This window comes from Egretta garzetta, unplaced genomic scaffold (genome assembly GCF_000687185.1).
Source record: "Egretta garzetta isolate BGI_Z169 unplaced genomic scaffold, ASM68718v1 scaffold595, whole genome shotgun sequence".
Lineage (NCBI taxonomy): Eukaryota > Metazoa > Chordata > Aves > Pelecaniformes > Ardeidae > Egretta > Egretta garzetta.
Window position 1 is genome coordinate 174,373 of NW_009259682.1, and position 13,062 is coordinate 187,434.

At 36.4% G+C, this 13,062-nt stretch overlaps 1 protein-coding gene across 1 annotated transcript; it reads left to right on the plus strand.

The window, feature by feature from the left end:
- Positions 1-517: 517 nt before the first annotated feature.
- CDX4 (caudal type homeobox 4) lies at positions 518-8,895 on the plus strand. The gene is made up of 3 exons (XM_009638564.2): positions 518-950; positions 5,975-6,120; positions 8,689-8,895. The coding sequence occupies exons 1-3, from the start codon at positions 518-520 to the stop codon at positions 8,893-8,895; spliced, it is 786 nt and encodes a 261-aa protein (XP_009636859.1).
- The last annotated feature ends 4,167 nt before the right edge of the window (positions 8,896-13,062 follow it).

Below are 13,062 nucleotides of genomic sequence, written 5' to 3' on the forward strand. Positions count from 1 at the left end.
AAAAATTAAGAGAGTAAGAGATTTAATTGTTGATTGGTAACACAGTACAAAACTAAGGGTCTTGGACAAGAATCATTTGAACAGCAAGCACTGCTGTAATAGTTACCACTGTCTTTTCTTTAAAAAAGGTCTATTTACTAAGTCGCAAATACAAGCAACTGTTGCATCATCTTACAGTACTGGAATTGCTGCTGAATATCAGGGAAGGGTAATAGGATAGATAAAAGTTCTCTAAAAGAGAAAGCACCAGAACTAGCAGAAAGGTGGGGTTGGTCAGCCCTTCATTTGAATGTAAATGTAATTATGAGGCAGGCAGTTAGGCTGACGTCAGACAAGATCTTGGTAAACCATTACCACCAGCACCTGGTAACACAGTGGATAATAAAAGAGGATGAAGTAGAAGATTCCAAGCAGAGTGGCATTATTAGAGAAAACCAAACACAATTATTTTTAAGCAGGGAAAGACAATACGGAAGAACAAGATGTTGTGACAACACATCTACAATCTGTGAGCATCATGTACGTGAGCTCTCTCTTGGATAAAGAAACCAGCATGTATCCAGGATCTGCAAGGTGCAGCAGCAACAACCTGCCGGTGCAAAACTTTGTCTCCACTCCACCCTATTCCGATTACATGGGATATCATCATGTGCCAACTCTGGACACCCATGGACAGCCTGCGGGGACCTGGGGATCTCACTACGGCCCACAGAGGGAGGACTGGAACGCTTACGGCCCAGGACCTTCCAGCACGGTGGCTGCTGCACAGATCAATGGCTCGTCTCCTGGACAGGTCTCCTACAGTTCTGCTGATTACAGCTCCCTCCATCCCGCTGGATCTGGGGGGTTACCTCCTGTAGAAACAATTAATGCACAGCAAATCTCTCCCAACAGCCAAAGGCACAGCTCTTACGAATGGATGAGGAAAACGGTGCAAGCTAACGCTACTGGTAAGTGTATATTCAACTTTCAACCTGAGAAAGCATCTTCTGCTATCGCTGATCTTATAAATAATTAACTTCACTTGAAGCACATAGGTTGGTGGGCCATTTATGACATTTATTTAACCTACTGCTGTTTAATGCAGTTTTAACTAAATTTACACTAGTTTCACTTTCATCCCATAAAGGCTTTACAGGGTTACTACAGTGGAACGGCTGTTGTGTTTAGATATGGCTGCATCTCACTCAAGTCCAGGAATCTTTGTTGTAACATTCTGTAAACGTTTCAGATGAAAAACACGATACTCTTGAGAATGTTATGGAACAATGAATGCAGCAACATTGAACAGTTACAGGCAATAATACCACATAATTATTTTGTGCCACAAGCTAAATACCAATATAAAACCACATTGATCTTTTTAAATCTTTACAGACTTTTCAATACTTCTAGAGAAAATTATGTGCTCTGATCCAGCTGTTGTGATAATGCAATTTTCTGCTGTTGTTCCTGTGTCTTTTATTTTTCTACCTAGATTTATTAGGCAAGAAGTAGTATTCCTAGAGAAGTAAATCTGACTCAAATGATCAGCATAGACTATCTTGTTTGCAGACCACATATCTCATCAGTTAAGCTTCCTTTTCATTTAGTTTCAAATCAATTTTACAGTATTTTTCTCACGTACCAGAATTTTGCAGCTTGCCACAATTACACAATTAAAAATCACTTTCTTGTAAGTGTCGCTCATTGATGCGCCCGTTTTTGTCACGAGCTGCATCCTAGATGAACCTTTGGGTGTATATTCCCCAGGTGTAAATTGGGTGTAGCAAGGTTTGCTAAATCTATTGTTAAAAGTAGTAAGTGTGTGTTAGAGAGCATCAAAGAAAACGCTCCGAAGAAAGAAGAGCAATTACAATTGGAGCAATCTCAGAAGACCCAGAAAATCAGCACTGCTGCTTGAGACACAATCCTCCTTCAAATGGTCATTACTCAAAAGCAAAATCAGTCTGGTAATTGTTTCTTAGTTGTAAAGCAGATACACACTGTTTCCAACTGTTACGAAATATAAAATGCCTAGTGAACACTAAGATATCACAATGCCATCCTTCCACTCAGAGCCTCTACAAAGGTCTTCAAAGCCAAGCAGATTTATAGTCTGTTTTTTCCCCCCTTATGTATACGCATGTAAATCAGCAGTAACTTCATTAACATCATTGGAGATTTCCAGGTGTAGAAGTGATGCAAGACTTGAGTGTAAACCAAATTCAATTGAGACGACTGAATGTCAATGAGGCAACCCTGCCTCTGTCATGTTGTCACTGCATTTTAAATGTGTTAGCATTCTTAAAAGAATAGAACAGACTTAAAAATCTAAATCCTAGTTTTACACTTATTGCACAGACATGGAAGACCCTGAAAGGTTTCTTACCCGCTTGCCCAACCTCCAAGTATATAAGCAATTCAGAAAAGCTTATATATTATGTACTTAAATTCATCTCTAGTCTGAAAAGCGCTCATACACAATTTACACACATGCTGAAATACCGTATGAACAATACTGGACAGGTGAATTGGGGCCTGTCAATGGATCCATGTCCCGAGGCTGTACATTCCTACAGCCCAGTCCTTTGAAGTGTTAAAAACAGCTCAGGACTTCACAGAATTGGGCTGAAGACATCAACCCAGCTTAAAAAAAGGGTTTGGGAGCGTAAAGCACAAACGCGGTATTTTGCAAAACAAGAAAAGAACCAAATGGATTTGGCTTTTCATTGGTGTTTTTAAAATAACTGTCAAAACTGGAAAATTCTAATACCCATACATAAAAAGTTGTGAAAAAATGAAAATAAATTCAAAGAAATAATGACAAGGCTAAAATTATGCATGTAATAACTACATATTAACTTGTCCATGCTTTCTCTAGAAGATAGCGCAAGAAAACTTACTTGATGCCATTACAACCACTCTCTGAAACAGATTTGCTCTGTTTTTCCTTATTGCCGTAATATTATTCATCCTACCAAAGTAGCTGCTGGCTCCTCCCCTTCAACATTATTGCTGCTTAATACAGTTCATTGCTCTAAAACTTCAGAATTACTGCCCTAAACTTTAAAAATCTACTTATATACCCAAATATGTGTATGTCCTTAACTTCACCAGAGGTACGTACTCACACCGATGTACGTGAGCAGCATGGAATAACAGAAATCAAACCACATCTAATTAACTGAGGCAGCCTACTGAAATACTGTCCTAAAGACAACGGGAATTATTTTTGAGGAGGGGATGTTAATGGGAATTTTTTCCACTCTATTGTGACTCTATTAAGTACACTACATTCAGATTCAATATTTGGTTTTAGAACTTTATACCAAAAATTAAATTGCAGGAAAAGTGAAATTAAAATTTACCTTACCAAGTCAATTCTCAGGATGAAACAACATCATGAAGACAGAAGTACTATGTCCTCTCAATAAAATTTGATTTGAAATTTTATTTCTTCTTACTAAAAGACTGTAACTGTATATTCAGAACCAAACCTTTTTTTATTTCAAACACACAGACATAGCAAACATATGAGGCAACCAGAAATTTTAAAACCCAAATATTAAAAGTGGGCTTGATAAAGATATCTTCCCAGACAGGCTATCAAAATGAGAAGAACACCTACAGCAATCCTTACAGTCTGATCCTGTTTTTACTAAAAATCAATGACAAAATGCCCTATCAATTTCAGTTATGTAAGAGCAGAACTTCAGACCAATTCATTTCTGAAACCTCTGTATTCAACAGTGTAAAATGGGTATTTTATGAGAGCTAGTAAGCTCTCAAGGCATGAAACTTATTGAAAATAAGGTCTTTAAACCAGGGTGTAGAAAATAGATTTTATATCTTTTAAAATATTATAGGAAACTTCATCTGGGAGTGACCCTTCTCAGAAAGAGAGCGGACTTTAAGGGGACTAAACCAAAGGACAACATTATTTTTATATTTTGCAAGATCAGCCTCAGCTTTTTTTTTTTTTTTAAACTTATAGTCAATGCATTTTATGTCTTTGTTTAAACAAGCTGTGATGTACAAGTAACTCTGATTACATCACAGCAGAAACACAGCCAGAAAGCAAAATAGAAAAGCAGGAAAAAAGGCCAGGTCTCTGCTCTAATGCTAATTTATTTTGCTTTGTAAACTAGTTGTGACATCGATTTTCCACTGGCCTACATTGTCTGAGGTTTTGAGGCCTATCTGTCATATTGAGGCAACAGACCCTTTCAACACTTCTCTTTGCTTTGATATGCAGTCTTGTCTCTTCCTTCTCCCTCTTTTCTTCAGGAGTTATATTGCCGGAAAGGGTGATGATTTTCACAGCAAATAAAGAGGCCTTCTCCTAGCTTTATTGTCTTCAGAAGAAATGCTCTGTGAATTTTATGACCAAGGGGAATGGGGAAAACTACTCCTTTTCTCCACCCCCTCAAATCATGGTTATATTTGCTGATTATAGCGAAGCCGGAATAACCCTGTTGAATTTTAACTTGTTTTCAAAGATTACCTTCTAAGCCTTCGGTTTACAAGGAACCTGAATATCTATACTATTGTTAACATAACTATCGCTTAGAGCAAATATTTCAAAGCCAACAATTTGTACCTTGAAAAAAAAAAAAGTAAACTCGATGATTGTTTTAGTCCTGCAAATTTAGGCAAGAAAACTTTGTACACTAGATGTCAAAGTGGCACAGGATTTGGGAAAACTTCCTTAATTATGCATATTTCAAAACGTCTTAAGCTATGTCTACCTCTAGCCTTCAGATAAAAATATCGCAGTCTACCCCTCAGTGTTGGTCCAAAATTGAAAAGAACTGAGGGAAAAAATATTCCTTCATCTATTTCTGTCCTTTTTTCCTCTGGTAAGATGAAAGAGTCTGACATTTGTTTAGGGCTTGTAAATTCCAAACCAATTGGCTTGTGTTTCTGAATGTGAAAGGGGTTCTTGATAAGATCTCCTTGTCGCTCCTTTGTGTGGCGTGTGCTTCATCTTAACACCTCAATGGATTTTAGGGAACCACTTTAAAGGAGTCTTTGTCCTACAGTTTGTCCCAGAAAACTCACATCAAAAAAAACCTGGGAAGATCAGAAGAAAAAGGAAAACTATCTAGTTGGCTGTTGAAAGTGCAAAGGAGAACAAATAAGTTGAAAAGTGATCTCTCTGTATTATTATTACATGAAGAATTGTTTAAAAAAGTATATGAAATGAGAGAGACCTCCCAAACATCAAGTAATGCTGCTCTTAACTGTATTCATTCAACATATCTAAGAATATTTCTTTTATACATTAGAGAGAGGATGACCCTGAAATCCTTTTACAAGTACTTTATTGCCTCGTCTTACTAATTGCCAAGTGCCTTCAACTCAAAAGGGAAGCTCAGCACACAGAGTACTCCCAGAAACAGCTCTACAGGCACCCAGCATCTTGCAAGACTGGACCTTTTTGAAAAAGTAAATTCAAATGTTTATTGAACTTATAAGCATGTCCTATGGCCACACAAGAGAGCAAAAGCATTTCTAGTAGGACATTTCTTTGTGTTAGAAAGGGGATCTTTAAAAACTCAAATAAAGAATTAGGACACGGTACAACTAAACAAATTGTGACTGAACTTCAGTCTTGAAATCCTGTGTATCATGCTCGCATATACACGACGTCACTCAATGAGCACCGAAATTAAACCTCTTTGAGATCAAGTATAGCCAGCACCATTTATGTACTGCTATGAATTATTTAGGATGCTTCAGGGTGTTTTTCACTTGAGCTTTACGTTTAAATGTATGCTTACAGAGAGAGGGAGATAAAGAGGGAAAGACAGTTATGATAACCAACACTTACTCACTCTGCACCTCCTATTCCTTCTCTGTAGCACAGAAAACAAGCCCGTGGAAGTACTCTGTAGTTTAATGAACGTCTGTAAAATGTTTGACATGTTTGAAAGAAAGATGTTATAGACAATCAAATTCAATATATTAATAATATTTCTTTCTTAAACAGGTAAAACAAGAACAAAAGAAAAGTACCGAGTTGTTTACACAGATCATCAGAGACTAGAATTAGAGAAGGAATTTCACTGCAACAGATATATTACAATAAGGAGAAAGTCAGAACTTGCAGCAAACCTGGGACTATCTGAAAGACAGGTACACAGAGACTATCCATCCTTCGTACGCACCCATTCACCAGACACTGTTACTGCCAGAGGACATGAGCAACATTCACGTTCTGTACCCAAAAGTAGTGCGAAGGCAACCATGATAAAGTTTGTGAGTATATTTAACACAGAGAAAATACACAACACAAATACAAATTAATAGGCTAACTTGACAGAAATCTCCAATTATGGGTAATTAACCATTAATAATTCATTTACACTAGAAAAATACTTATTCTTACATGCATAACAGCGTGATAGACAGCTAGAATTTAAACACTTCAGCTTAACATTATCTTAGCTATGTTCTCAGAAGTTATGACATTCACCATTTTATTTCTTCTTGCAATCACACAAAATGGTGGTCAGAAAAAATCCAAAGCATTGGACACATTTCAGCTGTAATCCAGGAAAATAAAAACTCAGCATTCAAAGAGCAATCGTAAGATACCTATGTATTTTCTTGTTACAAATTTATTGCCACTGTTTCCACAGGCCACATTCTTCCTCAGTCAGATTTCAACACATTTTAAGGAGTTTTTACAGCCTTTGATTTTCGAGTCAGGATTTCTTTTTCTTATTATGTTCTTCATAGAAGAGCATAATAGAAGAAGAATACTATAGGTACTTCACCTATAGTAGTAGTTCACACCCCCTATATACAGGATCCTTTAGCCTATAAAGTTGGCGCCAATGTTTTATGCCTATTATGCAGATAGACTTAGCCAATTCAGGAAATTTTCAAGTGCATACTTAGACCCGTTGCTTCTTTGGAAAGCAGCTCTGCATTCATTCATACCAAGTACATATTTAAGCTCTGTCCAGAATAAAGATAGTCTCCTGAGCAGGGGCCCAGGTATCTTAGCTGTGTTCATACAACAACTAGAGGAATTCAGGAAGAATTTCCTAAAACCACTGTGTTGGAGAGCACACTCACACTTAGGAAGCACAGCTCTGCAGTCTGCAAATATAGTAGCTGTTAAATCCAACCCTCCTTATGCAACAGAATTTCAATGGTTCTGCTGCAGTTGGAGGATAAGGGAAGATTTGGCAATACTGAACAAGGCATCTCATAGCTTAGCAACCAGATTTATTGTCCTCAGGTAAATTTAAACAAGAGATTTATTTATTTATTTATTTAGAATTTTACAGACTTCTGTTCTTTCTGAATATAGACATTCAGTTCTCTAAATTATTCTCCTCTTTCAGTGGCCTCCTCTGCTTCTGCATTCAGTCTGTGCAAGAACATGGAATAGAGAGGGACCAAATGAGGCTGGAAGTGTAAGGATACATGGATCAGCAATGGTATTTTAGCATCAAGCACTGGATGCAGTGATGTCCAATCTCAGACCTAAATTACACTCCACAGACTATAAGTGGCCCCAGAAAGTAACTACAAAAAACAAGTATCAGCAATGGACTAAAGTTTGTTACACAGTAGGATGCAGCTCCATCAGAAATTTTCAGAGACCTGCAATTATAAAAGATTCAAACCTCTGCTTTAATGTTGTGCTCGAGTAACCAGTGATACCACATAAAATCAGCAGTTTCCTTTTACATAGCTGTTGCTCTTAAAGCCATCCAAGTCTTGACTGGTAAATTTCCTTCAAGTATAATGTAGACAAAATACATAATCTATCTGCATTTCTAAAGGACTCATGACAAGGCTAAATGCTTCTTACCTGTAAGGTAGTAAAATAATAACTATTTAGAAAAGAATAAAGAATTTTTAATATAAAGCAATGGTACAACTTTCTATATAACACTGTATTCAATGCACCTTAAAGGATAGAACAGAAACTGTAAAGTGAGAACACAGAAAATTAATGATAAGGAAAACACAAATAGGGTTTTCTACTCATTCACACTTTCACATAAGGAAAGAGAACATAGATACTTAAACTAAAAGTAGATTTCAAACAGATAGAAGTCTTTTCATATGCACAATTAGCCTGGGAAATTCATTGCCAGTAAGTAGATCTGATATATCTATTTATACATGGCATAATACATATATATGTATTTTACATATCTAAATATATAGCCCAGTAACAAAAAAAAGTGAAACTTTTAAAAGATTATACACACACAAATCACTCTCAATATAAATGAAGAAAAAGGACCCTCACTGCTTGTGTTTGAATTAATCTGTAACACAGGTGAAGAAGTAATCTTCAAAATTATTCCATAACAACATATGGCACTGTCAAAGCTGAGATTACGAACAAGGTGGAACCTGAGTCTAAATAACTAAGCTGACCCCTATGTTCCTAAATATAACAGAGCAAGTTCACTTTACACCAGGTCTAAGAAAAGAAAGTCATTTTCTATTGATTATGACTTAGAAAATGAATACAGAGCAATTAAAAATTTTTCAGTGCACAAATCCAGTGTTGGTTTTTTTGGTTTAGGGTTTATGGTTTTTTGTGGGGTGGAGGTTCTTTTCTTGGTTTTGTTTGGTTGGGTTTTTAACATATCTATATTTTCATCGCTACTATTATTGTAAAAAAGTTGACCACTATTTTGAATTAATCAGATATAATTTATAACACCACAGGTGAAAATCTGGTTCCAGAATCGCCGAGCCAAAGAAAGAAAAATGATCAAGAAGAAAATATCTCAGTTTGATGGCAGCGGGGGCTCAGTTCAGAGTGACTCTGGTTCACTCAGTCCAAACGAAATATCTAGTTCTCTGTTCCCACCACCACACGGAATAAATGGATTACAGCCTAATGACATTCACCAAGTCATAGTTTCAGAATGAAGGGGGGGGAAGGAAAAAAGAAAAAACAAGAATGGATTTCCCTGCTGCCACCCCCTTGAAAACTCAACTTTGCAAAGGACCATTCTCATTTAACTGTCTTCAGAGTTCTCATTTCTAAGTACAGGATCTGGGACTATTATCAAAATATTTTAATTATTGCAGAAATCTCAGGGAACTTGCGCTGCTAAGATTCATCACTCAAAATCTTTAAGTAGGAGGTAATTTGCTTCAGACACTGACACAAAGAATGATACAACTGAAGATTCAAGCAAACATAGTCCTAGTCTGATCACATATATACACAGAAAACTAAGCAAACTGATTATAAAATAGAGTACTATTGCATAAAATATAAGAAGCTGGGTGTACTTGGTTTGTTACATTTTATATAATTAGAGTAAGCCGTAGATGTTAATAAATATTCACACTTAAGTGTACTGAAAAGAATGCTACTTTCTGAAAACTACAAAAACATTTAAAACACTTAAACACTCAAGAAACATAACAATGTTGCTATAACAACATATTTAATTAAATAAAACAAATCTTCTTTGCCCTATGTAACTGTATTCAAGCATGCCAAGCTCCTAAGCAACAGCTACAGATATATAATATCACACCAAACCTGCCAAGATTTGTTCAATTGTAAGAAATGCAGCAATTTGTCATGCACATTAGTAAATGCCAAATAGTTTGGGAGATATTAAGTATTACTTCTATCTTCAATGAATGCACATATTATTGCTCAAAAATATGAGCACAAGTGTAATGGAAAAAGAACTTATACTACCAGCAAACCACAAAAAAAGCAAATAAAGAATTTGTTTAATGTCTCCAAACCTTTTAAAGTGAAATAGTAGCAGTCTTGGGCCACTGATTTTACACACGATGCTTATTTCAGGCTAAAGCTGACACTATTTCAAAGCTGTGATCAAGCAGCTCAGCATTCACAAAGTCACAGCAAGCATATAACAAAAGAAGGGTTCACTCCATGTGCACCCCTGAAAGAGCACAAATTAAGGATAAACACACTCACAGTGTGGTTACCTTTAATTATTGGTCCATGTTAGCAGGTGAGAATGTAGCAATGGTATGTAGAAGACAACTGATGAGCCTGGAAAATGTAGAAAAAAAACCCCAAAGCACTAAAAAAAAAATCCCCAAACCCTTCAGAAGTACTACTTGTTGGAATTTCATAATATAAGCCTTTTGACAGCATACAAGTGCTCTAGTGGAAAAAATGAATTTTACTGAAAATGTCATCAGGAACACAGGTAATAAAGAAGAAGAAAACAAAGAGAAAACACAGTTATTTGGCATATGGAAAGTCATGCATCACTTATTTCAATGTCAAACTCTTGGTCTCAGAAACAGCAGATCAAATTCTGCTTTTCTTAGTGTCAACGAGCGCTGATAATGCACTGAGCAACATGGACAGAACTTGTCAAAGCATTAATTACCTGGATTCAATAAATTAGATAAATTTGAAGACATGCCTTACTGTTTTCCAATTATTTAAAAATAACTGTTAGAGTAACTCCATGAAAGTAATTCTATTAGGAGTTACAAGAATAACACTCTTCAAAAATAAATACTAAATTATAAAATTGTAGACATAAAGATCTCAAGATAAACTAGGAAGAAAATCTGTAACAGAGGATAAGATCTTACTGATTGTAAGCTTTCTGTGGGTGGTTCTCCAATATACTGCTAATAATATCTCATTCATATGGTTAAAATAAATGGGCTTATCTTAATGCAAACAAGCTGCAAACAGAAAATCCTGTGTATATAAATATTTACAAAACTCAGCCTTATGAGAAATTGAGAGTACATCTGCATGGCTTTAATTCAGGATCTTCTCAAACTGCTCACTGATATCAGAGTGTTATACAATTGCATGGACATTTTAGAAGACAGCAGCACGCCCTGTTTATATTAACAGAAGCATACGTGCTAGCAGACAGTGAGACACATACGTTCTGCTCTGCTCTTCATTCAAAGAAATCCATACATTGTATGTAGAAGAGCAGGCTCTGTAACAGATTTGGGAGAGGAGGTTTTCCCAGTTCCACCAGCACCTCTACCTGTGTTGTCCTTTTATACATGAAGGATGTAGGAGATAAAAATAGTTACCCAATAAAATAATGAAGAAGCTGCAATATTTTAGACATGCAAGAAAAAAGGGAAGAGGAGCTTTACCTTGCTACCCAAATCTCAAATCATCAAAAGGCCTACCTTTTAGAGGCCCTCCCTCTGTAGAAGAGTGGGCGGTGGCTTTTGTAAAGTTATCAGTGACCAAGAAATGGAGAGTGAGAGAAAACTTTTTTCCTAGTTTCTAGATTTCTTTTCTGTGATCAGCTGTCAAATCAACAAGGAAGAATGGCAAGTAAAGAGCTATAAACATACGTGTCATTCATTATACTTGCATACATGCAGGGTTTATACATGTATAAATGAATGGTTTAACTTAAAATTTCTCTTTCCTTCTAATTTATGTCAAAATTGAAATAAAACACCTACATAGTTATTTACCAGGTTCACATTCAACATATTCAAAATTATCATCTTGCAGTTTCTAAACAAGCTCCAGTCTACCCTTTTGAATTGCCAGGCAGTCAGGAAACACCACGCTGTTCTGACAAACTGGGCAGAAGAGCCACTGAAGCCACTGATTGTACTTCAGAACAACCACTGTTCATAAAGGAAACACCTTAAATGAGACTATTTTAGATGCCAAATGGGAGTTTGAGTGGGATACAAGCCACCTCCTATGAGATGTTTAAAATCAGTCTTAATAATAAAAAGTGTTTTCCTTTTTCATGATCTTCACCCTGATTTTTTTCCATCAGGAAAACGCATTCAAAGCATATATTAATAATATCTGGGGAGACAATCTCTTCCATGCACTAGGTAATGATCTCTAAGCCTAAAAACTCTTATCAGATTATCTTCTATTGCTATAGCTAAATCAAATAAGAAGTTATTCCCCCTATCTTGCACTGTGCATAACTACCCTCCATCTAGATCACAACGTCTCTTTAAATTCAAGTGGAGTGCCACAGCTGTATCTCAAAATAATCCAAGGGAAAAAAAAACATCATTAAATCCTTTCAGACTAACCTGGATCATTTTTAGTAAACTGGATTAGACAGCGATTAAATATGCAGTCGCATTACCAGATCAGGAGGATGGGAAGCCATAAAAAGGGGAAAATGGCAAGCAGCGGAACAGAAAATTATCTTACTCTCTCCCCAACAGGGTTTGCACAGTATAGCTGACTGTAGCCTACCCCCTTTTTTTTTTTTGCAAGAAAACATTATCCCAAATCAAAACACAATTCAGAACTACATTCTGGCACATTTTAGTGGCGCATTAAAGACTCCATGACAGCCTGACAGGAGTCCATCCTACATTCAAGTTCTGCCAAGATCAGCATGGGAACACAAGGATCAGGATATGCGGGTGGGTGGAGGCAACACAGCCATTACAAAGTCCCTACATCGCTACTGTTTTCTGGGCAGCTGTGTTTGACTCTTCTACATTGCGTATGTAAAGGAAAAGCTTCAGAAGATGTGATCCTGCCCTTGTATTTAATTTTTGTATTTATCAGGGTGAGAAGAAATACTTAAGGCTATAAATAACATTTTACAATATTTATCTTTCTTCCTTTGAAGACTTCTCCAGGGATTTTAATTAGACTCTCCCTTAGCACCATTAGGCAATTAAAATAATAATAAATCAAACACGATCCTTCTCACCCAGTGGGTATTTTCCCCAAGCTCTCTCAGTTTCCTGTCTTTTTCACTTTATGTAAATAGAAAACCATCACACTGTTTAAATTCAGCTGTTTGATTGGTATTTCAAGTTTGCAAAGTAGTGAGCCACTTTAACACCATGCTGATATCAAAAGAAAATTCTGCATCACACAACTGTCTAATTCCAGCAGCCAGCAAATCCCTTCTGACATTTATTTGAATCATCTTTATTCTTATGAGAATACTGCAGAGGTGCCAAAGCTTTGGGAACAATGGCCTTTCTCAGTCCCACTATCTATAAATACTTAATCAAGAAGGAACACTTTACCACAAACTGCTCATGCTGAGACTCAAAGTAGCAGCACAGTGAGTTGGCTTCATTAACTAACTTCTAAATATTGATCTCTGG